This window comes from Salvelinus sp. IW2-2015, linkage group LG27, assembly GCF_002910315.2.
Source record: "Salvelinus sp. IW2-2015 linkage group LG27, ASM291031v2, whole genome shotgun sequence".
Classification (NCBI taxonomy): Eukaryota; Metazoa; Chordata; class Actinopteri; order Salmoniformes; family Salmonidae; genus Salvelinus; species Salvelinus sp. IW2-2015.
Genome location: NC_036867.1, coordinates 8,343,875 through 8,371,841, shown reverse-complemented (window position 1 = coordinate 8,371,841; position 27,967 = coordinate 8,343,875). Strand labels below are relative to the sequence as shown.

At 45.0% G+C, this 27,967-nt stretch overlaps 1 protein-coding gene across 8 annotated transcripts in view; it reads left to right on the top strand.

The window, feature by feature from the left end:
- Positions 1 to 27,967, top strand: part of LOC111953388 (microtubule-associated protein 4) — a 114,822-nt gene that overhangs the window by 59,488 nt on the left and 27,367 nt on the right. For all 8 annotated transcript variants that reach the window (XM_070435688.1, XM_023972612.2, XM_023972616.2 and 5 more), the window contains 2 exons: positions 869 to 997; positions 8,743 to 10,125. In XM_070435688.1, the coding sequence (XP_070291789.1) occupies positions 869 to 997; positions 8,743 to 10,125 (1,512 nt within the window). The remainder of the gene's footprint in view (positions 1 to 868; positions 998 to 8,742; positions 10,126 to 27,967) is intronic.

Below are 27,967 nucleotides of genomic sequence, written 5' to 3'. Positions count from 1 at the left end.
CAAAGAGCCGGGAAATACCGCAGAATCAGAAGTTCCAATCTAAAGCGTTAGAACCAAGATAATGGTCATTATGGTCAGGGTTTCTCCTTAATAAGAGGGGCGATGCTCCACAGTAAAGATTTAAGAGCAAAGTGAAACTGATATTTGGTAATTGATACAAAAAAAAAGTAACTATCCAATACATTGTTTTGTGAATTTGCAAAACCGGGCTGTTCCAAATTTTCAGAGCATTCTCAGTTCCCAATTACTTCAGCACATTTTTCAGCATGGTTTCCGACGCAGGTCGCACTCGGGAATGCACAGAGCTCACCCCAGTGTAACTTTGTATTTCGAGGTTCTCCAGCCAACTGCCACCGACATGGAATTCTCATCACCGTGTCACTTCCTCTCTGTCTGTGACATTTCCACTGCACTTGCCTCAGAAGGTGTTGCTAGCCAGTCCTCACTCAGGAGAGTCCATTTAGCGGGGCCCATTTTCCAATGTCTCCGTCCCTCGTTACTGCGCCTGAAAGGCTTCATCCTATCATGACTCATCTCAAGAACATTCCTCAATGAGCTCTCTGGATTGGCTCATTCCGTCTGCCTGTGTTATGACTTATGTTCGACCTATTCATTGGTCCGTCTGAAGTTGATCTAAGCTCTGATTGCTACTGCTCTGTGTGACATTTGTCTGACTCTGTATCAGGATCAATTTGAAGCGGTTCTGGGCCCATATTCACGAAGCACCTCAGACTAGAAGTGCTGATCAAGAATCGGTTTTGCCTTTTAGATTATAATGAACATGATTAAATGGATAGAGTGGGGGTTGATCCATCGGAGATGCTTTGTGAATACAGGGGTTGATTGTTTCTTTGTGTCTGTGTGACAGGTTTCTCCCAGCCTGCTATGAGGATGGAGATGGGGATAGCTCCACTATCGACAGAGAGGCCTCCCAGCATCGCAGAGCCTCAGAAGCCCCCACCTCAGGCAGCCAACACAGCTAAGGACATGTCTGCAGGTAAAAGGAAACACACATTATCACTATTAGTAACAGTGCCTATATCGAAGTGCCTACCTCAGTACCTAGTTCAGTAACTGTCAGTACCTATCGACATCTTCAGCCAGCTCTTAAGGCCTACAGTTGAAGTCGGAAGTTTACATACAGTTAGGTTGGAGTCATTAAAACCACTCCACAAATTTCTTGTTAACAAACTATAGTTTTGGCAAGTCGGTTAGGACATCTACTTTGTGCATGACACAAGTCATTTTTCAACAATTGTTTACAGACATGATTTCACTTATAAATCACTGTCTCACAATTCCAGTGGGTCAGAAGTTTACACACACTAAGTTGACTGTGCCATTAAACAGCTTGGAAAATTCCAGAAAATTATGTCATGGCTTTAGAAGCTTCTGATAGGCTAATTGACATAATTTGAGTCAATTGGAGGTACAGTGATCCCTCGCCACTTCGCGGTTCACTTATCGCGGATTCGCTATTTCGCGGATTTTCATAATGCATTTTTTTTTTTTTTTTGGTGCATTGTGCTCTGCATTCTGATTCGCTAAAAACTCACTCCCGCTTCTTGTATCAAAACATGCTACGAATTGTGCTATCATTTTGTCGTCTCGTGCAGTTATGTGTACGTCATAAAAAAGCTTGGCAAATTTACATTAAGTTGGCCAAATTATCTTGTAATTTCGAACATCTCCTAAACCCATAATGTCGACGAAACGGCCTGGACCGACAAAAGCACCTGCGGATGGCCCAAACGGCGGAAGAAGAGAACACTGCAGAGCGCAGTCAGGATGCAGCGGCCCGTCTGAAGAGCAGTGAAACGGCCTACACAGTGAGTCACTGTATTTGTATACATGTAATAGTTGCTAATTGTAAAAAAAAAAAAAGTTTTCTATTTCGCGGATTTCACTTATCGCGGGTCATTTTCGAACGTAACCCCGCGATAAACGAGGGATTACTGTATACTGAGGATGTATTCAAGGTCTACCTTTAAGGCCTAATTTTCAAACGCCTGAACGTACCACGTTCATTGTACAACAATAGTACACAAGTATAAAAACCATGGGACCACGCAGCCGTCATACCGTCAGGAAGGAGATGCGTTCTGTCTCCTAGAGATGAACGTACTTTGGTGCGAAAAGTGCAAATCAATCCCATAACAGCAGCAAAGGACCTTGTGAAGATGCTGGAGGAAACAGGTACAAAGTATCTATATCCACAGTAAAACGAGTCCTATATCGACATCCTGAAAGGCCGCCTCAGCAAGGAAGAAAGCCACTGCTCCATAAAAAAAAAGCCAGACTACGGTTTGCAACTGCACATGGGGACAAAGATCGTACTTTTTGGAGAAATGTCCTCTGGTCTAATGAAACAAAAATAGAACTGTTTGGCCAAAATGACCATTGTTATGTTTGGAGGAAAAAGGGGGAGGCTTGCAAGCCGAAGAACACCATCCCAACTGTGAAGCACGGGGGTGGCAGCATCATGTTGTTGGGGTGCTTTGCTGCAGGAGGGACCGGTGCACTTCACAAAACGGATGGCATCACGAGGGAGAAAAATTATGTGGATATGTTGAAGCAACATCTCAAGACATCAGTCAGGAAGTTAAAGCTTGGTCACAAATGGGTCTTCCAAATGGACAATGACCCTAAGCATACATCCAAAGTTGTGGCAAAATGGCTTAAGGACAACAAAGTCAAGGTATTGGAGTGGCCATCACAATGCCCTGACATCAATCCTATAGTCAATTTGTGGGAAGAACTGAAATAGCGTGTGCAAGCAATGAGGCCTACAAACCTGACTCAGTTACACCAGCTCTGTCAGGAGGAATGGGCCAAAATTCACCCAACTTATTGTGGGAAGCTTGTGGAAGGCTACCCGAAAAGTTTGACCCAAGTTAAACTATTTAAAGGCAATGCTACCAAATACTAATTGAGTGTATGTAAACTTCTGACCCACTAGGAATGTGATGAAAGAAATAAAATCTGAAGTAAATCATTTTCTCTACTATTATTCTGACATTTCACATTCTTAAAATCAAGTGGTGATCATAACTGACCTAAGAGAGGGAATTTTTACTCGGATTAAATGTCAGGAATTGTGAAAAACTGAGTTTAAATGTATTTGGCTAAGGTGTATGTAAACTTCCGACTTCAACTGTATGTGTATGTCGGTCTGCCTCTCTTCGTGTTGGCATGCATGTGTGGCATTTGTGGAAGTCATTGTGCACACTAGAGGGTGTTATGGTTGGGCAGTTTCCCGTATTTCCGTCAGTGCAAACAAGGGGCACTATTCCTTTCCAAACGTTAAAAAAAATTCTAACAAAGTACTAGCGAATTACCGTAGCAGACGCTAGCTAAATGGTAACAAGCGCAAGTGAACATAAACAAATTGCAAGGATAGACATCCCAGCTCAGAAAGTTGTACAACTATCTAAAAAAAGTTTGCTGCATGCACAAAACAAATATTAGACTCCAGGGATCTTGATCTAGGAGGGGATTGATGGTCTCTGCTGTAACCAAGAAGCTTGATTACCACTTGCTAACTTGCCACTTAGCTAGCAAGTTAGCAAACCAAATGCATAGCTGGAGCCCTGAGCTGAAGATAATTTATTTGTCACATCTTAGATAGTTCAATATTTTAGTTAAAATATATTTAGCTGGCAAACAGTAATAAAGTTAAAGTATATCTTGATCACCTCTCTTGCGCTGCACAACACTGGATCGTCACATCACGAAAGCTCCTGTTTGCTCCTTGCGCTCTTTATAAAAAAAATATACCATGTAACTGGCTCAATCAGCTACTTTGGGGAACTGCTTCACAATGGAAAAAAATGCAACAGGCGAAAAATAATTCTATCTGCTTTATCTATTAAACTAGTCCACAAGTTCACTGCAGGTATTTCTTTAACAACTATTTCCCCCCCAAAATGTTTCTATACAGTGCATTTTGTTACGTTACAGCCCTGTTCTAAAATGTATTCAATAGTTTTTCCCCCCTCATTAATCTGCATACAAGCAAAACAAAAACAGTTTTTTAGAAATGTTTGCAAATGTATTACAAATAAAAAACATATCACCTTTACATAAATATTCAGACTCAGTACTTTGTTGAAGCACTTTTGGCAGCGATTACAGCCTTGAGTCTTCTTGGGTATGACGCTACAAGCTTGGCACAGCTGTGTTTGGGGAGTTTCTCCAATTCTTCTCTGCAGATCCGCTCAAGCTCTGTCCGGTTGGATGGGGAGCGTTGCTGCACAGCTATTTACAGTTCTCTCTTTTCTATCTGCTTCAAGTCTGGGCTCTGGCTGGACCACTCAAGGACATTCAGAGACTTGTCCCAAAGCTACTCCTGTATTGTCTCGGCTGTGTGCTTAGGGTCGTTGTTCTGTTGGAAGGTGAACTTTCGCCCGTCTGAGCTCCTGAGCGCTCTGGAGCAGGTGATATGTGGTACCTGGTTTCCTCCAGACATGACGCTTGGCATTCAGGCCAAAAAGCTCAATCTTTGTTTCATCAGACCAGAGAATCTTGTTTCTCATGGTCTGAGACTCCTTTAGGTGCCTTTTGGTAAACTCCAAGTGGGCTGTCATGTGCCTTTTACTGAGGAGTGGCTTCTGTCTGCCCACTCTACCATAAAGGCCTGATTGGTGGAGTGCTGCACAGATGGTTGTCCTTCTAGAAGGTTCTCCCATCTCCACAGAGGAACTCTGGAGCTCTGTCAGAGTGACCATCGGGTTCTTGGTCACCTCCCTGACCAAGGCCCTTTTCCCCTGATTGCTCAGTTTGGCCCGGGCGGCCAGCTCTAGTTAGAGTCTTGGTGGTTCCAAACTTCTTCCGTCTGAGAATGATGGAGATCACTGTGCTCTTGGGGACCTTCAATTCCCCAGAACACAATCCTTTCTCTGAGCTCAACAAACAATTCCTTTGACCTCATGGTTTGGTTTTTGCTCTGACATGCACTGCCAACTGTGGGACCTTATATAGACAGGTGTGTGCCTTTCCAAATCATGTCCAATCAATTGAATTTACCACAGGTCGACTCCAATCAAGTTGTGAAAACATCTCAAGGATGATCAATGTTAACAGGATGCACCTGAGCTCAATTTCGAGTCTCGTAGCAAAAAGTCTGAGTACTTATGTAAATAAGGCATTTCTGTTTTCTATTTTTAATACATTTTCAAAAAACCTGTTTACCCTTTGTCATTATGGAGTATTGTGGAAGAGAATAAAAATAAAAATAAAACATTTTAGAATAAGGCTGTAACGTAACAAAATGTGGAAAAAGTCAAGGGGTCTGAATACTTTCCAAGTGCACTGTATATACCGTATATATATTTTTTGGGGGTGGGGGGGTGTTGACAGTATTGAAAATTATACCGTGGGTATTTCAGAATACCTCTCTATATGGTATACCGCCCAAGACTTGAGTGTTGCCACAAATCCTTAAATGCCGATGCCATCTGTCAACCCCAGCCCGTCCCCTCACCCCACTTGTCTCCTCCACATAGTCTCATCCCAGTGCCACCTCCCCTTGCCAGTATACCCAGTGGCAGCCAGCCCCTACCCCTCCTCCATATCTCATGCCCAGTTCAGTTGATGAGGTCTGGGTTTTGGCTGAGGGTTTATGGGCTTAGAGCAGCGGGGGACCCCCTGTGGTGATCATCACCCAATCCGACCCCCAACTCCGCTCCTGTGTAGAGAATCCTCACATGGGGCACCTATATAACTTTTGTACTAATGCCCTCTCTTGTCCACTGAGGGGTGCTATAGCTAGAGCTGTGGCTGCCTCCCTCCGCCCCTGCTGGAAATACCCTACACTCCATTAGACCTCAGATGGTATTGAATACTGTATGTCATCATGTTGTGGCTATTGTCATATAGCATTCCCATAACATCCCAGGGGCCACATGGCTATAGCACAGCTGAGACCCAGTGTTATGCTACTACACAGTAGGTCAGGGGTCGGCAACAGGCGGCCCGCGGGCCAAAACAAGGGGCAAGTGTATTTTCTGCCCCCCAAAGTGTTTTGGGAATAAAAAAATGAAAATCTGTTCCCAAGTATTCCCACGAATAAAAATGTAAAAAAAATATGTGAGATATGTGATCATGTCTCAATGTATGAAATTACTGTTATTTTCAAATACAATCTCTTTTTAGTCTTAGTTGTGGTCAATTTGTAGTGTGCATATTATTATGTTCTGGCACGCCGATCGGCCCACAGGCTGAATCAAAGTTGCCTACCCCGGCAGTAGGTGGTTCCACTAGCATGTTAGTCTAGGAATAGCGTGTGTGCGTGTGTGTGTGCGCGTGTGACTAAAGGCACGCAGCACAGTCTGGTACTGAATAAGTTATAAGCTGCAGACCGATTGGAAGCCTGAGGCTGAAAGATAAACTTCACAGGCGTCTGTTCACAACGCTGCCTGTGGAGAATTGACTCCAAACTCCAGAGCTTTTCTGTGTAGAGAATGAGTCATGTAGAACTCGATATGGGGAAACTCATTTGATCAGTACAATATCTGAATGCATTTTGCGTTCATGTTTACCCCTGGAAGACTCCCCTGCTAGTGGAGGGGGGGAAAAGTGACCTGTTAATACTCACCAACCATCTCTTGTCAGAGACACTCATGGGAAGAATAACAACTACCGCAATAATTAACAAACAAAACGTCCTCTGCTACAAAAGTCATGAGGTATTTATGTATTACAACTAAGTCAGGGTTATGTTGAGTGTCTCATGTTTCCCCATGTGTGAACATTAGCATAGCACGCTAGCTAAGCGTGTCTGCACTGAACAGAGTTGTGAGGATAAGGGCTGGGAACCTAGTGGAGCAGAAGTGCTGCAGTGACCTTATACGTGCCGAACAGCGCCATCGTGCTGCATTAGTCATGGAGTCAGTCACACCCCTGGAGACCTGCAACCTGTGGGCTCTGGGGATACTGTACCACGCCCTGGTTCGGTACTTGGAGAGAACCACGACGGCTACCAAGACATTCTGTTGCTGTTCATCACAGCTTCAACAGCTCCCCAGAGCATTGAGGGAGCGGCTCTTAAGTGCTCCTGCATTGTCTCTCGTCTCTGCTCTAACATACTAGGTCCGTTTCTGTCATGTGGTGCTTTATTCATGTAAAATATGATAAAGAGATGCTCCATTTGGAGTTTCAGTTTTCAAAAGGCTAGAGAGACAACTGGGGCAAAGTGGCCCAGCCTTACTGGGTAATCACTTCCTCTAAAACCCTTCCTCCTCCATTGCTCCTCTCCTCAGAACCGGCACAGCTTACCCGTGCAGCTTGGCAGCATGGGGCTCTAGAATTTAACTAGCTAGACTGAACAGTCCAGGAAAGAAAACAATCCCATATTAATCACAACACGATTTACCTTGAATCTAATCTACAAAATGTAGATTTCCACCTAAGCAGCATACCCAAAAGTAATTATTTACAATGACAGGGCCCTAAACAATACCAACTGTAGTAATGCTTTTTACCTTTCTGTTAAAAATTGCTGAGGTGTATTCACTTTTGAGAACACCAGTTCAAGTACACAGTACAGATACTGTATCATGAAAATATGAAAAAATCCTATACGATTTCGTTCCTATTTAACAAAAGTAAATATTCTAAATATAGTAACAATCCAATGCTAATTGACTTACTATAATATTTTACCTTGTTTATCACTGTAAAATAAAAATCATCATACTTCGTGACGGTACAAAATTGTCACCGTTTCATATAACTGACGACAGAGCATTTTCAGCCCAGCGTCCTCTGAGCGGCGCAGAGACATTCAAATGCCTGCCGACTCGTTACAACTTCAGCTTTAAGCACCAAGTGATTTTGTCCCTCTGTGACCACGAGAGTGGTCTAGTTTCAATCCTGCAAAATCGTTTGGTATTGTTTCATGTTGAGAGCTCTAAATCCATATAAGAACACCACAGCAAGATGAGACTGTTTTTGCGCCAATCGCTAGTCTCCCGTTTCATATGTCTAATGGTAGGCGGAGCTGCAAGGTTCGTAGGCGGAGCTGCAAGGTTCGTAGGCGGAGCTGCAAGGATCACAGGCAGGGGAAATGTATCCTTTGCCTGGATAGGTCAGAAAATGTGGCATGTCGCGCCTTATTCAAATGAGGTGTCAGAAGCGGGACAACCAGAGCCTTCACAGAGGCTCTGTACGCAAACATGTCAATGCCTATACTGTACTATAAAACTGTGTGGTCTGTGCCTGTTTCTGTGCACTTGACCAAATTGCTGTGTTTGTGTCTGTGTTTGCTGAGTTCAATCACCTACTCACTATGAAGTAAACACAGCTTTCTCCTCCTCCTAAAATCTCATTCAGTACACCAGCATGTCACTAGGGTAGCACGGAGTCAGCAGCCAAAAAGCCACAGTATTACCAGTCCCTCAGCGGGACTATTCATTCACACAGGGGTTACTGAGGCAACGGGCCAATGAGGATGCATGAGTGATTTGACACCCATGTTGCATTTTGAGTGTTCAATGGCAAAATGAGAAATTGCAGCTCGTACACTACCAAAGTTCAGTTATATTGAATGGACCATCAATAAGTGTCTACAGCTGTAAAGATGTACACAATGTCGGTTACTACTCTCATTTCTTAGACGGCATTGTTGAACTTGGTTTTGTTTTCAAAGTAAGTGAGCCCATTGAAGTTCACGCTTTTGTCTAGATGAGAGAGGGAGAGAGACTGTATGCATGCTTTAAACTCTCTTCCCTCTTCACACACGAGGTGCCCTGGGCGATGGCTGGCCAGACGAGGCTTGCATTCCCACCGACCTGCCATTCACCCAAAGCGTCTCCACGGTGATCAGTCGCCATGCCAGCCACCTGGCGGCCAGCCCCGAGGACCGCCCTGACTCTGGCTGGCCCCACCGAGAGGCCTCGGCCGTGGGGGAGGAGAGGGAAAGCAACGAAGGAAACGACCGCAAACAACAGCAGAAGAAGAAGAAGAAAAGGAGGCCCCGGGATGATGTGTACGACCTGGTAGAGAACAGGGGCCATCCGGAGGCTCAGGCTGAAAACACACCCCTGTCAGAGGGCCACCACAGGGTCTCCCCCCGCAAGGACAGGGACAGGATGGATGGAGGCTGGGAGCGCGAAGAGCCAGGGAGAAGTGGAGGCAGGGGAAAGAGGGGCAAGAGCAGGAAGAAGCTTCCAGAAGAGTGGGGAGTCACAGCTGAGCCCTTCGTGCCCTCTTCTGCCTCCTCTGCCAATGACCTCCCTGAAGGGCTCTCTGAAGGGGTGTTAGACCAACTAGTGCCCCCCATCACCCATTCCCAGCCCCTGGAGATCCCCTACTCCAACATGGGGGCGAGTCCTGCCAGTGAGGAGTTCTACGAGGGCCTCTTCCCTCCATCTCTCACCCAGGACCTGCTCTCTCTCACAGCTCCCACCTCCCCTCCACCGGCCCTGGGCTGTGAGCTCCTGCCTACCGCCCCTGTCTCCATGCCCACCAGTCAGGGAGACTTCTCGCCCAAGGGCACCTTCCCCATGGCCTCACCTCCAGGAGACCCATTCACTGCTAGCTACCAAGACCTGCTCATGGATACAGAGAACGCTAGCATGGGCAATGCCAAAGTGGCTTTCTCCACAACCTTTCCTCTAGATTCCCCAGTTCATGAGTCGGGTGTCAAGGTGGTGTTTGATCATGACACCCCCATGCACGATGTCCATATGAAAAATGCCTTAAGTTTAAGCCCCACCCGGCAACCAGATTGTGGCCTGTCCCCATTGGAGAAGTTCAGTGAGCTCACAGCGACCGCTCCCCCTTTCTCCCCCTCCGACAGCTCCTGGCTCATCAATGACTCCAACTTCAACAACGACTCCTTTGAGTTCAGTGACATCACTCCAGGGCGCCCACTACCTCTGGGCCTAGCCTTCGACACACCCAGCCCAGCCCCCCTCCGCTCCCCCAAAACCATACCCGAATATCACCCCAGGAAGGGCAGATCCCCATCACAGAATATACCCACGAAGTCCCCCCCCTCCTCCTCCTCTTCCACCAAAAGCCCCACCTCCCCGGGGTCTGGTCTGAACCCCGCTGCCAAGCCCTTCTTCCCCAGCTTTGCCGAACTCACGGAGCCCCAGGTGGTGGTGGCCCCCATGTCTGAAGGTTTGTTGCAGTGGCATGTGCTCTCCACTAGGGGGATTGGAAGATTAGAGGAGTAGCCCCGTACCTTGCATGGGCATGCGGCGCTAAGACTGGGCTGGGACCGACTCAATAGCCCAGTCTAGACAGCCTGACTGACTAACATACAGGTTCCCCGAAAAGATACACTCTGTCCGAGAGGCTTGGCTTTTTTTGGGGGGGTGTTTCCTCTCACCCACAAGGCACTGCTGCATCTGGGCAGTGCTGGAGTGTTCTCATTAACCCTATGGTGTGCTACTAACCACCACACACAGCGTCACCAGTTTCCCCGGCACTTTCTTTCATAACCAGACCTCTCTTCCTTCCTGCGGGTATCCAGGTGTCTCTGATAACCGTCTAGTGTGTGTCTACTGGACCTCCGTGATTCGTCTTTGTTTCTTCTGGGTTGAATTAACATTGGTTTCCTTGTTTCCTTCTCTTTAGCTAACATTTCCTCCAGAGAGGAACCTCTAAACAGTTCTCTGGGTGTTTTGTCCAATTCTCTGCAGTGCACGACCGCTCTCTAACCAAAGCCTGCCTGAATGAATGTACACTCCAATCAGATTCTCATTATCTCCTTCTCTCTTTCCATGTCCTGACGATTTTCATGTCCCTTTTGCCTCTACGACGGCCGCCCCAATAGGTGAGTCAGAAATCTCCTTGATCTTTTGGGGGAATATATTGTGGGAAATGGGGGTCAATATTTTCCTTCAAATCTACCAAGTTTCAATACCGGGAATAATTCATATTAATCCAAAGAGGCCCGGGAAATACCGCAGAATCAGAAGTTCCCATCTAAAGCGTTTAGAACCAAGATATGGTCATTATGTCAGGGTTCTCCCTTAATAAGAGGGGCGATGCTCCACCATGTAAAGATTTAAGAGCAAGTGAAACTGATATTTGGTAATGATAAAGTAACTATCCAATGACATTGTTGTGAATTGCAAAACGGGCTGTTCACAAATTTTCAGAGCATTCTCACGTTCCTCAATTAATTCAGCACATTTCAGCAGTGGTTCTCGACGCAGAGCGCACTCGGGATGCACAGAGCTCACCCCCAGTGTAACTTTGTAACAGCAGTCAAACCAAATTCAAATGACCAAAGTTGCTAAACTTGCCGGATAACCTCCTTCAACGAATGACAGAATATCTCCGGTATTTGGCCAAATGGAGTTGATGATTATACAGATAGCAGATCAGTTCATGAATAACCAAGAGATGAAGAGTGGAAATAGTTGAAATATCAAGGTATCTTAACAGGGACCAATTCTGTTTAAAAAACAAAATCCATATCTACTCTCATTGTTGATCACACATTCCCTACCGCAGATCTCACATGGGCAGCAAGAAACGAGACAGAGAAGCGGGTGAATTGTCATAGCGGGATTTTGACATGAATAGGCGAGAGAAGTGCTTTGATAAAGCAACCTCTGAAGATCGGAATTTCCATGCGAGACAGGGTGGGGATTTTGGGTTTCAGTGGGATTGGGACCGGATAGAAAAATAACCTCATCTAGAATTTTCATTTCTGTGACAGAAATGCCTATGTAGTGAATTGTGCGTAGGCCTATCAAATTTGTGACTGTCCAAAGAGTCACAATGACAGCTCAAAGAGGCACACATTATTTTATAAGCTATACTGTAGAGGTTTCCTCTAGGGTTTATTAACTTCATTCGGGTCGTGTGTGCAGTCCGTGTCAATAATGCGTGTGCTTTGAATTCATGGCGACTTTGTGTGAATTAAATATTCTAGAGGCTTCCATGCAACAACCTGTTTGGATAATGTGCAATTACATTTTTTGCTAATCTGCTGCTGCGCACGTTATGAATTTTGGGAAATTGCATTAGTGCCACATTGGGGAAACATTTTGTAATTTCCCAGGTCTTGTCATCATTTTGGGGGGGGGGAAATGTGAAATGTTCCTGGGACAGTCCCGGGATCCCGGTTACCCGTCTTAATCCCTAGTGGGAAATAAATTGTGGGAAAGTCTTGCGTTGCAATGCACCACAGTGAAGCAATCTCTTTGAGACAGGGCGAGACGGACTGAAAAAAAGTGGCTTGGGGCTGAATCCAAGGAGGTGGGGACACTGGGACAGGAAAGTGGAATATAGAATAGAATTGAGAGATAGGTTGTGTTAGGAGACAGGTACGCTTGTTTGAGAGCTCCAGATGTTGGCTAGCACCCCTTGGGTCTCCCCTGGTGCCCTGTGTGCTCTCTCCGAAGGCCAGGAGGGCTGAGTGAAGATTAGCTGAGGTCTCACTGAGCTGAGAGGGGTGAGCACCTCAAACCCCCTCGAACCCCTCCCTCCTAGGCAACTCGCCCAGAATGCACTGCAGCCAGAAGAGTATTGTCCAATAAGAGACCACGTTCAGCACACTCTCTACTCTCGCTGCTGTTTCACAGTATTTCTTCCATTTCCCCCTTACATAATAAAGATACTGGGATATACACACCTCTTCTGTTCTAGTGCAGTCATCCGGGGACGATGACTGACTCTTTAACTCCACAGTAGTTGCTCAAAGCAGCAAGTGGTAAACGAGCGTCACAGTCAGTTTTTTATCACTTTATTTTAAGCCATGTGTACTGAATGTGCCCCTCAAGATACAGCTGCCACAGCCAATTAGATGCCGCCTTCACCATCAGGCAGCTTTAAGTGAGCGCACAATGCCCAAACTACACACGTTTCTATATATTTATTAACTTTGGCAATCTGGGTTCCTCCGTGATGAAGAGTTATGACAGTCGCGAAACTCCCTCGGATTCACTTTTGGAGAAATTGTCCAGCCGAGTAGCGTGTGAAATATTTGTTTATTTATGAGCGCCCCGGCGAGCTGCCAGTATATAAATAGATCATGTTGACACGCAGCGTTAAAGCACAGCTCAGCAGGCACCACTCTGATTAATTGAAGAAGCGGACGAGTAGATACAGTTTACCGTTTCATCCCGCATCACTTCCTGTCCGTGGCTTCTTCATCAGCTCGGTGCAGCCAAAGATTCGTTCTAATGAGACGTGAGCCCGTTATTCACCTGTGGCGATAGATAGAGAAACAGTGAAGTGTATAAAAAGTGCTTTATTTGGTCTGGCACCTTGAGTCAGCCATCGCAGCAGGGCCCATTGTTCATCTAAAAGTGTATGGCTTTTAACAGTTGCACTCTGTTCCTTGAGATGAATAGCTTGATGTGTGGGTGGGTGGGTTTTGGGAGAGACACAGCTGTCTCTGTTGCCCCTCTGTAATTTGCCCTCTTTGTCAGTGTTCAAGGGGTGGAACTGTGTCACTGGGGGTGCTATTTAGGCCTTGTAGGAGACAGGAGATAAGGCTGCTGTGTCCCAGCCCATCCCTCACCCAGCATGCTATTTCCTGGGGATGAAGGACAAGATTAGCCCGACACCAGTGTGTGTTCTGTTTCTCATGTTTTGTTCAGTGTTTGAAGTTCAGTAGACAATTGTTGTTGTTACCCATACGAGTGGAAAAGTGCAAAGGGCAAAATCCTTTCACAGCTCAGCCACTGCCACTCAGAGTGTGTGTGTGTGTGTGTGTGTGTGTGTGTGTGTGTGTGTGTGTGTGTGTGTGTGTGTGTGTGTGTGTGTGTGTGTGTGTGNGTGTGTGTGTGTGTGTGTGTGTGTGTGTGTGTGTGTGTGTGTGTGTGTGTGTGCGTGTGCGTGTGTGTGACAAGGGGTCGTTCATGTGCTTCTCATTTCGGCACAAGCTATAGATTAAGCACCTCTCAGCTTCAGCGAAAATGATTCTATTTTAACAGCGTTTTAGTTTATCTCCAAGGTCTCAACACAAACTAGTGTTGGATTTCCTCTATCGGAGTAATTATCTCCAATATGGACTTCCACACATATGATAGCATTTCAGAGTGTTATCATATTGACTTGGTCTTGGTGGGGTGTGCGTGTGGTGTTAGATAAAGTTAGTCTGGCCTTGCTCCCCCTCATTACTGGTCTGTTGGTGTATTTATAGACCAACCAATACGGGGCATATCCTTGCCCTCACTAAGCCTCTCTACCATTCACAAACCCCCCACTCCACCTACCGCCTGTGACCCACTGTAATATTGATGGGATTTGTGTGGTTTAAATAAGTCGAGAATTCCTGGCCTTTTGAGGTGAGGCAGTCAGACTGTTAACTTGCCTCTGTGAATGACAACATCCCTTGGCCATTTGGGGGTCAGTGGGAGGAGTACAACGCCTTAACAGAGGTGCCAACGTGCCACCGATGTGCCCCCACAGTGTCCCCCGTGTCACTGTGACTGCACACAGCAACAAAAGGAGTCAATGGTGTTATTTTAGGGCCGCGACCCAGAACAACGAAGCTTCATAAATATTCCAGCCACCTATTTTTATCTATGGTGCTTTTCACTGTTCCTAGGGGGCGGATTTCTTTCATAGGCCGTTGCCGGATGGGATCCTACAAGGGACAAGAGTTCAGTATTAGCAGAGTTGTCCATGTACTGTGAATTGATGGCTTGTGACGTGAAGGGGTAACCTATGTGATTTCACCATTGTGAAAGCCAGGACTCACACGGGTGCTGTTTTAGAAAGGGGTTATTATCAGGTAGTGGGGGCTATCTCTGTAAACGTCCGAGCCAGTGGGGTTTGGATGGAGTTTTGTTCTATCTCGGTCATATTCCTATGAGAATATGCTGGAAGGCAGACAGCAACATTACACTTCTGTTATCACTGATGGGAAGAACACATTGGATCAGAGGGGTGAGGGCGATACGGAAAAACTCCAGGCCCTAGTCGTGTATCAATACCACGATCTCTATTCTGTAACACACTTTCTGATTCTCAAAAAAATATAGAATACTCCATCCGTTTGGCTTTAAATGCCTTAGTTTCTTAATTTCCTTAGTTGTAAGTGCAGCAACAGAGCAGGTTTTTCTTTTAAACCACCCGTTATAACAGTGCTAAGGTTGGGTTGGTGCCATCCACTGCTCTCTGTGCGTCAGCCACTCTAGAACAGCTGTAATTACATTGTAAGTGCTATTCTATTTCCAGTTATGCTGCGTCACATCACTGTCAGTCGCTTGCGTATAACCATCAATCAAGAAGCCAGTCATCCAACCTATAAGGTGTGTGGGGTTTCTGTGTCGCTTCCATTCCATTCTTCTCCACCAATAAAAAGGAGAGTGTGGCTATTCTTCGAAATACCATGTTTTCATTGGAGAAGATTTTATCTCGATAGGGGGTCATGCTGAGACCAAGGTCTCCTTCACAGATGAGCCCTGATGAGCATTTGAATGTGGAGTCGTCAGTGACAGTGTTGATCGGTGGATTTTTTCCACCAGCCCTGTCCCCTTGATGTGGTGAGACAGAAGCACCCAGGTGTGGGCTCAGGGCATGTGGTTATACAGTGAGTTCCAGAAGTATTGGGACAGTGACAAGTGTTTTGTTGTTTTGTTTCTGTCCTCCAGCACTTTGGATTTGAAATGATACATTGTCCCCCCATTTTAGGGTAACAAAAATATTGGTACAAATTCACTTGTGTGTATTAAAGTAGTAAAAAGTTGAGTATTTGGTCCCATATTCAATGTCTACATCAAGCTTGTGACTCTACACACTTGTTGGATGCCTTCGTTGTTTGTTTTGGTTGTGTTTCAGATTATTTTGTGCCCAAAAGAAATGAATGGTAAATAATGTATTGTGTCATTTTGGAGTCACTTTTATTGTAAGTAAGAATAGAATAGTTTTCTAAAGACATCCACATTAATGTGGATGCTACCATGGTTACGGAAAATCCTGAATGAATCGTGAATAACGATAAATATAACCCCCCCCCCCAAAAAAATGCTAACCTCCCCTGTTATTGTAATGGTGAGAAGTTAGCATGTCTTGGGGGTACGGAACCAAAACAACACAAAATGTGTCACTGTCCCAATACTTTTGGAGCTCACTGTAAATAAGGCTTCTGACACAGCCCCCGTAGAGACAGACAAATCTATCCACAGCAGGGCTGCTCTGCTGTCCACTGGCCCTCAGCAACATTGCAAAGTACAGAGCGGTAAGAGTTAAAGGCTTTGATTCCTTTGCTGTTCCTCTGAGAGCGATTGTGTGTGTGTGTGTGGGGGGGTTCTGTCTGGGTGATGTATTTTTGATCTAAAGGGAACAGCGTGACAGACAGTTGTTTGTTCATGTTGTTTGTTCAGTTGTTTGTTCATGTTGTTTGTTCAGTTGTTTGTTCATTCACGATGTGTGTGAATAGTGAAAATCCTTGTGGGCTTACGTTGTCTTACTAATGCTTCAGAAAGCTACACGAAAAGGTGTTTATGATTTGAAGACTACTAGAGACATGGCAGACTTGAATAAAATGGAGTGTAAAATGTTGTATAAATGTTACACAAATGTGAATGTTGTGAAAAGGGTAGGAAAGGTCAGATTGTTGATTTGATTTTTCCAGTGGTAGACAGTTATAGATGTGCCTTTGGGGAGGGTGGGGTCTGGCTAGTTGCCATCGTAACTGAGGAGCAGTTAATGTTGCCATGGGGATGGCAACTGATGCTGAGAACGTAGGCTGAGGCTAAAATATCTTTATCAGTGACGCACACATCCCAACAGTCATATATATATATACACACACACACACACACACACACACACACACACACACACACACACACACACACACCAACCACACAGTAACATGACACTCACAAACAAATCGCAGTAGAATACATGTACAGTTGAAGTCGGAAGTTTACATACACCTTAGCCACATACATTTAAACTCAGTTTTTCATAATTCCTGATATTTAATCCTAGTAAAAAGTCCATGTCTTAGGTCAGTTAGGATCACCACTTTATTTTAAGAATGTGAAACGTCAGAATAATAGTAGAGAGAATGATTTATTTCAGATTTGATTTCTTTCATCACATTCCCAGTGGGTCAGAAGTTTACATACACTCAATTAGTATTTGGTAGCATTGCCTTTAAATTGTTTAACTTGGGTCAAATGTTTTGGGTAGCCTTCCACAAGCTTCCCACAATAAGTTGGGTGAATTTTGKCCCATTCCTCCTGACAGAGCTGGTGTAACTGAGTCAGGTTTGTAGGCCTCCTTGCTCGCACACGCTTTTTCAGTTCTGCCCACAAATTTTCTATACGATTGAGGTCACGGCTTTGTGATGGCCACTCCAATACCTTGACTTTGTTGTCCTTAAGGCATTTTGCCACAACTTTGGAAGTATGCTTGGGGTCCTTGTCCATTTGGAAGACCCATTTGTGACCAAGCTTTAACTTCCTGACTGATGTCTTGAGATGTTGCTTCAATATATCCACACAATTTCCCTCCCTCATGATGCCATCTATTTTGTGAAGTACACCAGTCCCTCCTGCAGCAAAGCACCCCCACATGATGATGCTGCCACCCCCGTGCTTCACGTTTGGGATGGTGTTCTTCGGCTTGCAAGCCTCCCCCCTTTTCATCCAAACATGACAATGGTCATTATGGCCAAACAGTTCTATTTTTGTTTCATCAGACCAGAGTACATTTCTCCAAAAAGTACGATCTTTGTCCCCATGTGCAGTTGCAAACCGGAGTCTGGCTTTTTTTCTGGCAGTTTTGGAGCAGTGGCTTCTTCCTTGCTGAGCGGTCTTTCAGGTTATGTCGATATATGACTCGTTTTACTATGGATATTGGTACTTTTGTACCTGTTTCCACCAAGATCTTCACAAGGTCCTTTGCTGCTGTTATGGGATTGATTTGCACTTTTCGCACCAAACTACGTTCATCTCTAGGAGACAGAACACGTCTCCTTCCTGAGTGGTATGACGGCTGCGTGGTCCATGGTGTTTATACTTGCATACTATTGTTTGTACAGATGAATGTGGTACCTTCAGGTGTTTGAAAATTGCTCCCAAGGATGAACCAGACTTGTGGAGGTCTACAATTTCTTTTTCTGAGGTCTTGGCTGATTTCTTTTCATTTTCCCATGATGTCAAGCAAAGAGGCACTGAGTTTGAAGGTAGGCCTTGAAATACATCCACAAGGTACACCTTCAATGATCAAATTAGTTCAATTAGCCTATCATGTATGTAAACTTCTGACCCACTGGAATTGTGAGACAGTGAATTATAAGTGAAATAATCCGTCTGGAAACAATTGTTGGAAAAATGACTTGTGTCATGCACAATGTAGATGTCCTTACCGATTTCCCAAAACTATAGTTTGTTAACAAGAAATTTGTGGAGTGGTTAAAAACGACTTTTAATGACTCCAACCTAAGTGTTTTTAAACTTCCGACTTTAACTGTATGTTAAATACAATTTCCTTTTTTCTCATGCAACCTCATTAGAGTGAAACTGATCATGTACATGGAACAAACAAAGCGTTACGCTGGACGCGCAGTACATCACAGCACCAGCCACTCTATCACGGTCTTAAAGGTGCAATATGCAGAAATCGCTCTGCCATTTCCTGGTTGCAAAATTTCTAATAGCTCACCTAATTTCAATAATGTGACAAAACAAGCAATGTATAGTGTAGATCAGGGGGTCAAACTCAAAACCCAGTGGGCCAAAAAAAACTGAACAAAGTCGCGGGCCAACATTGAACAAATGAACCTTTTAATATGGACCCAAACAAGTTTTGCTTTAACATTGAATATGGAACAAGCATCGCTTATACCATACAATATATAATTTAATAGTGGAGACATGCAAAATCGAATTTCAAATGAAAAACACATCAATGGCATTCATTTATTAAATAAATAAAATAAAAATAAAAATCGGATGCCTCTTTTCTATTGCAGCCTTCTGATTTAAATACCAAAATAAACTTTTCCAGATGCGTCGCAGCTCTCATCCACAGCGAGGGGAGAACGCAACGAAATCTTTTCCCTTTTCCATCAGCTGGTCATACAGATTGGTGGCAAGATCACATGTGCGATCAGCTACTGTGTTCCTGCTCAGGCTCACGTTTGAAAATGCTTGCTTTTTCTCTGGGCATACGAGGTCACAAACTTTCATCATGCACTTTTTCACGAACTCTCCCTCATTAAAGGGACGGGCTGATTTTGCGATCTCTGCTGCCACTATATAACTAGCCTTTACAGCAGCCTCACTTTGTGATGTGGCTTTTTTGAACATATTCTGTTGTGAAACCAAACTTATTTTCATCTCCTTACTTTCTGGCTCCTTTGAGTCATGTCCATGTCCTTGTATTTGTCATGGTGTTTCGTTTCATAGTGTCGTCTAATGTTGTTACTCCTTACTTACAGCCACGTTGACTCCACAAACAAGGAAAAACAGGTTTGTCTTTTGTACGATATGTTAAACAGATATTCTGCCTCCCACTTGTCCAGAAAGCTCCTGTTTTCTGCCTTTCTTTTCGCCATTTTTGGGAAGGGATAGCGCGCTGACAGTTGTAGCGTCTATGTTGCTATGACTACTGTCACAGAGGAGAGGGCGTTTCTGGGTCCTGTCCTGATTGGCGCGCGAAAACAACAGCAGAGCATTATGGGATTCGTAGTATTAGCGGTGAATGMKCTGTATAATACCGGYGGGCCAGCTCTAGTAGTAATTTGGTATTGTCTCGCGGGCCAAATATAATTACCCCACGGGCCAAATTTGGCCCGCGGGCCAGAGTTTGACACCCATGGTGTAGATAATCATTGTACCATCTAAACCGCTGTGAAATATATTTTCAGTAACCAAAAATATAGTATTTTCAACTGTTTGATGCTAGTGTACAAAACCGAAAGTTAAAGATGCAAAAATAAATCTTAAGAAAGGGAAGCATCAAAATAGTGCATATAGAACAGATCTACCGCTTCTTAGACTTGCTTTCAATGCTAATGATAGATCTATAACTCACATTTAAAAAATAAAAATAAATAAAAAATGCTGCTTTAATTATAGAAAACATGTTAATGAAGCAGCCCTGGGCTTGTTTCTGTTTCTATAACGGGTTCTGGAATCGGGTGATTTCTAAAACCGGTGGGCGGCTGCCTGCATGTGGAAGGAGGAAGGGAGCAGTCTGCTGTCAAAGAATAATATAATATTCCTGGCAGAGCAGCATAGCAGAGAGACTGTTCCACCTCCCCTTCTACTCACTCCCCTGACACAGCTGGCATAATCCTGAATCCAGACCTGACATGATGGAATTCAAATGAAATGTCTACATTGTAGCATCCAAACCTGGGGCTGACACTGTTTGATTCACAGCAGACATGCTAGGATTATTTTTAGATTTCATAAACTGGAATAATCCAACAGTGTTTTACTCTGAGCTGTCCTGGTACCAATTTCTTCTCATTGCAAGAAATTGCTGGTTCTCGCCCGCTCACTACAAGAATGTGTTCATTCTCGCCCTTGTATTTGAAAGTTGATATAATGCTGGTTAAAGGAGAAATGAGTGGACATCCTTCCCTGGATTTCTTCTCATTGCGATGTTTCACACTTTATATATGCACCTTCTTTCTCGTCCGCTGTATTTGAATGGCGGGGGTCTTACGGTGCTGGATAAAGGAGAAATTATTGAGGAATGTCTCGTCACTTTAGAGTGAAAGGCTTGACAACCACATGCTGGCAGTACATGGCACACCAAATTGAATTCCGAATCAATCTGCTCAAAAACCTAAGCCCAAAATGCAGCCATCACTAAGATTACATATCAATTGGACATGTCATGAATACATATATCCACTCTTAAGTTTTACCCCCCCCAAAATCATCCCATTTGATTGAGCGTCCGTCGTTTATACAATTTAGGGAATTTTGGGAGCTGAGCTGATCTGAGCTTGTTGGGCATTAATCAGGGATCAGTTGTGTCCAGAGTGGGAACGACTGATTGGCCACAGGCGCCACATCCATAATCAATAGCAATGGATGAGGGATCCGAGCACATCTGCTATAATAGAACTAAAATGGTGCGGCGGTTTATGGACCTATCGATTTTACCGCACAAGATTGAACAGCTATTTCACGTTGATAGATGGTTACGCGGATCTCAGACCATTTGTTAGTAGTCTACAACACTTTAATAGGGCTCTGTTGTTGTTCCAGGACAATTAGAATGGCAATCTGCACAATACATCAGGCAATAGTCAATTTCTCATCAGGAGATAGGTGAAAGTAATATGTCAGGGGCTAGGTGCAGCTTACGTCAGTGTTCAGAAGTAGACCCAGTAACTACTGAAGCATCAACTCAATAAACCCTTTCAGTCATAGTGAGCAATCAAAGCACATTGTCATGTTATTTTTAACACGGTACTATTTTATGAAATATGACCTATAATTAATTACAATGTGAGTGAAATAGTTTTCCTTCCCAAATGTTTTTTTGTATTAAGTATGTTAAAAAGCAGCTTTTCTGTGTTGGAATGGGGTGGGTATACCCCAACAACAGAATGGTGTGAGCGTATATGGTCACAAAATATGCAAGTAGACTGCTGATTGGCCAGATCATCCTCTATGAGGAAATAGCAAGCATTTTTGAATGGGCGGTGAGGTGGGATTTTTGAAGTGTTTTTTTCCCTCCAATTTATGCTTCGGCCACAAATAAGAGTATAGGATGAGTCTTTCAAAAGTTCGGTTTTCACTGGACAGTTATCTGTCTGGTAATGTGTGCCATCGTGTCTGGAAAAGGAGGATTCTCAAACACAAAGTACACAAAGCAACGCTCCCTCCCTCTGATTTTGAGGCTGATGTGATGTAGTGATCCGAGAGAGGCAAGGAGTTCATCGTGGAAGTAGAGGATCTGTGGCTTGGACGATAACGGCCACAGCATGTGACTTTCACATTTTTGGGTTGATCAAACCCAATCTTCCCCTCCCTCCCAAGCTATTTGCAGCTGAAATGATCTGTCTGGAGGCCAGTCTATCAGCATGACACATACATTGCTGGATTAACATACTTGCATAGGCATTAGCAGCTGAAAGACCGTAGCAGACTGATGACTGTGATTAATTGAAAGATACCATTAACTCAAGAGCAGTGTGAGAGCAGCTCATTGGTTCGTAGCTCAGCAGATAATAATATACGAAAATGCCCCCAGTTGATTTTAGCCCCCTCCTCTCACCTCTCTCTCCCCCCTCCCCCTCCTCCTCTCACCTCTCTCCCCTTCCTCATTTCATATATTCCTCTGGCTCCACTTGGTTGCCGTGGCAAGGATCCTGTTGCCATGGAAATGGGAGACATTGGGTAGAGGGGGCTACCAAGGAAACAATGGGTGTGAGACAGCAGGGGGAGGGGGGACTGATTGAGCTAAAAATAGAACCACTAAAGACTGTCTCGCTTTCTCTCTCTTCCGCCTCACTCCTTCTCTCCTTCTCTTTCTCTGTCTTCTGATCTCTCCATCCACACCGTTCTTCCCTTTCTCTTTCTCTCTCAGAGAAGTGAATACACTAATTTGAGCACTGACTTCTTCTTCACTTTTAGATGTAGCCTCACTGTACAATGATGCTGTGCCTCTCCTCAATTGTAAAGCTTACATTTGAAGTATTGTACCTCCTGAATAATTTACCTCTGAGTGTGTGCTTGTTTAATGGCTTGACTGATTGGCCTATTTACATATTCTGTAGGGCACCGGGTTAAATCAAGCCCCCTTTACTCTCATCAGTGTTCTTAGTTAATGGCCACCTATCTAACCTATTTGCAGCATACTCCGTAGATAGTTCACCGATGACAGGCTCCAGTGCAAGGATGTAACATTTTTGGATGGAACATTGCAGAATATGTTATTAATTTGATGAATCTGAAAAATAACTCATATCTCTTGCTGCTGTTTTTACCTCCCAATTGCTTCCATTGTTAGAGATGATTTGATTTAACTTGATTAGCTTTTATCCAAATATCCACTGCTAAATGAAGTTATGGAATGGTTTGCAACTTTCTGCTTCCTTTCTGCGTCCGTGTTGTTGTTCGTCTATCAGACACGGTGCCTTAGTAGTACTGTGGGATTATGTAAAAGAGCCTCTGTGTGTGTGTGTGTATGCGCGCGCATGCGTGTGTGTACGTCCAGCCACCCAGCCAGCCGGGCCAGGCAGAGTGAGGTCATCACTGGAGAGGGGGCGCTCTGTGTCCCTGTCCTTGAGGGGCTTGGGTGTCACTCATTTGGGAATGAGCGAGGACTGCGATGTGACAGTGACAGTGGCTTCCAGCCTGCCTGTGAGTCGGCAGGGTCAACATGGCCCAAATATACACATTTTATTCCACTGTGTCTGCCTAGCACTACACTACCCTACACATCCCTACCCTACACCACCCTACCCTACCCTACACTACCCTACACAACGATACCCTACCCTACACATCTCTACCCTACACTACACTACCATACCCTACACTACACTACCCTACACTACACTACACAACGTACCCTACCCTACACATCTCTACCCTACCCTACACTACACTACACTACCCTACACTACACAGCCCTACCCTACACTACCCTACCCTACACTTCTCTACACTACACTACCAGGTTCGACTCTTGATGTACACAGGTACAGGACACCACTACAAAATACACTAAGCAATTCTGACGTGATCATGAATGGTTGACAATGTTGTCTAAACACATTGAAGAATTGTGCAAAGTTTTTCCACATTGCAAATCTATGGTTTGCTTCATTCACCATACCACACATCCGTGTGTATGCGGCCACTTTTTTTATAGTAGCTACTCGGCTTGTGATTAGCATCTGAAGTGATTGTGTCTGATCTGATCTGTCTCATTGTGTTTGTCCTGGCCTTGTGTCTATTGCCAGAGCTTCATACTCTGAGCTGCAGAAGCAGACTCAACTGGAGCTTATGTAACGTGGCCCCATTAGTGCTGGGGGACTGGATGACTGGTAAAGGCGTGTGTTTCTGTGTGTTGGTGTGTGTTTCTGTGGACAATACATCTATTTTTGTTTTCCGAAGCCACAGAAGCTTCACACAGACCAGAGAGGTACATTTGTCAGAGCCTGTTGTCCATCACATGTTTTCCCGCATTACTAAACTCTGAGCTGAACTGTATAGAAATAAAGAAAGTTGCACACTTTTGACATGCTTGGGTCAATCTAACTAATGTTACGCAGTGCCTTCTTAAGGGTTATGCTGGGCTTAACATTAAAGAATGTTCTCTGTCTTGTCCTGTCCTGGTTCACATTGACGGTTAGACAATCAGGAGATGAGAGTTTGTCTTCATGTTCACTGTAGCCCAGAGTAAACCTTCACTCTGGCTGAGACGGGTGGTAATTCATTTTGACTACTCAGCTGACACTTAAAGCTTAGAAGGGGATGTTTTGGGGCGGGAACGGCCGTGTCCTGGGGCCTGGTGTTTGACTGTGGTTCAGAACTGTCTCTACACCCCACTCACAGCCATACAGCTCCTCTTCAAAGCTCCAAGACAGTCATTTTGGCTGTCACTGTCCTTTTGTGGTACGACTGACACACGGATTACTGTCAAACCGAACCGAATGGTATGTATCAAATGTACAGTTGAAGTCGGAAGTTTACATACACTTAGGTTGGAGTCATTAAAACTTGTTTTTCAACCACTCCACAAATTTCTTGTCAACAAACTATAGTTTTGGCAATTCGGTTAGGACACATAATAAATTTTTTCAACAATTGTTTAGAGACAGAGTGAATTTTAAGTTCAATAATCTATCACAATTCCAGTGTGTTAGAAGTTTACATACACTAAGTTGACTGCCTTTAAACAGCTTGGAAATTCCAGAAAATTATGTCATGGCTTTAGAAGCTTCTGATAGGCTAATTGACATAATTTGAGTCAATTGGCGGTGTACCTGTGGATGTATTTCAAGGCCTACCTTCAAACTCAGTACCTCTTTGCTTGACATCATGGGAAAATCAAAAGAAATCAGCCAAGACCTCAGAAAAATAAATTGTAGACCTCCACAAGTCTGGTTCATCCTTGGGGGGAAAATTCCAAACACCTGAAGGTACCACGTTCATCTGTACAAACAATAGTACGCAAGTATAAACACCATGGGACCACGCAGCCGTTATACCGCTCAGGAAGGAGATGCATTCTGTCTCCAAGAGATGAACGTACTTTGGTGCAAAAAGTGCACTTCAATCCCAGAACAACAGCAAGGACCTTGTGAAGATGCTGGAGGAAACAGGTACAAAAGTATCTATATCCACAGTAAAACAAGTCCTATATCGACATAACTTGAAAGGCCGCACAGCAAGGAAGAAGCCACTGCTTAAAAACCGCCCTAAAAAAGCCAGACTATGGTTTGCAACTGCACATGGGGACAAAGATCGTAGTTTTTGGAGAAATGTCCTCTGGTCTGATGAAGGAAAAATAGAACTGTTTGACCATAATGACCATCGTCATGTTTGGAGGGAAAATGCTTGCAAGCCGAAGAACACCATCCCAACCATGAAGCACGGGGGTGGCAGCATCATGTTGTGGGGGTGCTTTGCTGCAGGAGGGACTGGTGCACTTCACAAAATAGATGGCATCATGAGGGAGAAAAATTATGTAGATATATTGAAGCAACATCTCAAGACTTAAGGACAACAAAGTCAAGGTATTGGAGTGGCCATCATAAAGCCCTGACCTTAATCCTATAGAAAATTTGTGGGCAGAACTGAAAAAGCGTGTGCGAGCAAGGAGGCCTACAAACCTGACTCAGTTACACCATCTCTGTCAGGAGGAACGGGCCAAAATTCACCCAACTTATTGTGGGAAGCTTATGGAAGGCTACCCAAAACGTTTGACCCAAGTTAAACAATTTAAAGGCAATGCTACCAAATACTAATTGAGTATATGTAAACTTCTAACCCACTGGGAATGTGATGAAAGAAATAAAAGCTTAAATAAATCATTCTCTCTACTATTATTCTGACATTTCACATTCTTAAAATCAAGTGGTGATCCTAACTGACCTAAGACAGGGAATTTTTACTCGGATTAAATGTCAGGAATTGTGAGAAACTGAGTTTAAATGTATTTGGCTAAGGTGTATGTAAACTTCTGACTTCAACTGTACATATTCAACCGGATGTGGGCTGAGAATGTTTCCACTGTACTCCAGTTTCAAAATATGCCTTTAGTAATGCAGCAGAATCTGGGTGAGACTGAATCAGAATGGACCTCATGGTGATTCAGGGTTGAGAGAGAAGTCAGGTCAGAGTGTGTACGTTCTCGTTGCTGTTAAAGTCTTGAGGGCTCGCCCGTGCAGAGTTGAGGCCAGGCAAAGGCTTCACACAGACTATGTGTTTGCGTTTTGTGTCAGAAGTTCATCTCTTCTTGAGCGTGGTTGTTCTCTCCACTGCTCAGCTCCTTTTTCTTTGCGTGACGAGATCAGGGATGACAGGCATCTACGGTGCTTTTGGGAGGCAGTGGTTTTCATATATCTGACATCCCTCTTTCATTACCGCTCTCCTTCCTACCCCCCTCTTCTCTCCAACTGTGACTGGGCTGACTGTGAGTCTGTGTTATCTTTACACACAAACAATCCCCTTCTCACACACAGACAGATACATCCACCATCTCTCTCTCTCTCTCTCTCAAATTCGAAATGTTTGTCTCTCACACACATCCTGCAGAGTAAGGGTAAGCACATTGCCCACAACAAAGTCATTAACACAATTAACAAAGGGGCCAGGCTCTAGACCTTGGCTCTGCTCGACAGAGGCCTCTGCCAGGGTACACTACTGGCTGTCTGGCTCAGAGACACACAGTGTGTGAGAGCTTCAGAGAGAGGTACACAGAGTGAATGTGTGAAGTGAGGTGAGGTCAAATGGAGATATGTTACCAAGAAATGGATCACTTTGCTGTGAGAGATAGTGAGAGAGATGCCCTAGCTACAAACATGCTCCCCTAAAGCGGCTGCCCCAAAACCTCCCTCTCATCTCCCTGGGGTTGTGTGATGCCTGGGGAGAAGGATGAGAGAGAGAGAGGGTGGGACTGGGGTAGAAAGAGAAAGCTTGGAGAGAAAGAAAAAAACTGAGAGGAGGGGGATATACACTCCACCACAGGGGGAGGGAGTTGTGAATTGGCAGCAGCGAATGAGGAGCCACACACTCGAGTCACATGACCAAGAGCCATGCAAAAGGCTGTCAGTGAGTGAGAGGGAGGAGGGAGGGAGAGAGCGATAGAGAAAGAGGAGCCCAGTTCACAGTGCTTCTTGGTCAATTGAGAGCGAAGAGGCACAGAGAGAGAGAGGCTACACCACACACACACACACGCTCGCCTTCCTCACAGGCCCTACCGCAGCCGAGACAGACCCCACCTGTGCATCCTAACCAGAAGAAACGACATAACACACAGGGGAACGAGAACAACCGGAGGACAGAGAAACGTAGCCTGAGGAGAAAAGAGAGAGAGTGAGAAAGGAGGGAAAGCATGTCTTCTCTCTCCAACCAGCCGCCTGGCTCTCCGTTCTCAGAGTACAGTGAGCTGTGTAAGGTCCCCTCCATGGCCCCCGCCACAGCCCCACAGGCTTGGGACTGGCAGCATGGAGACATGGGGCCTCCCAGGAGCCTCGGTGGGGCCCCGGGACTCACCGACGAGGACAAGCTGTGCTTCTTCGACCCGTCAGCCGGTGTTGGCTTGGATGCGGATCTCAAGGTACCTGGCAGGGGGGGCTGTCAGGGGTTAGGCAGCGCTGGGGAGAGCCCCGAAAGCCAAGTGTCTTCATCCACCTCCCCTCTGAGCTATGGGAACAATGGGGTCCTACCTCCCCCCGTACCTGGTTCCCCAGCTCGACGCATGGAGCTACCCTCACCCTCTAGCCCGCCCATACCAGCCCCAGCCAGCACCGGTGTGTGGAACCCTGGATTCTCAGAGTCCAGCCCCAAGACCCTTCCACCCCAGAATACTGCCAGCCCTAATTACTGCGTCATCGGTG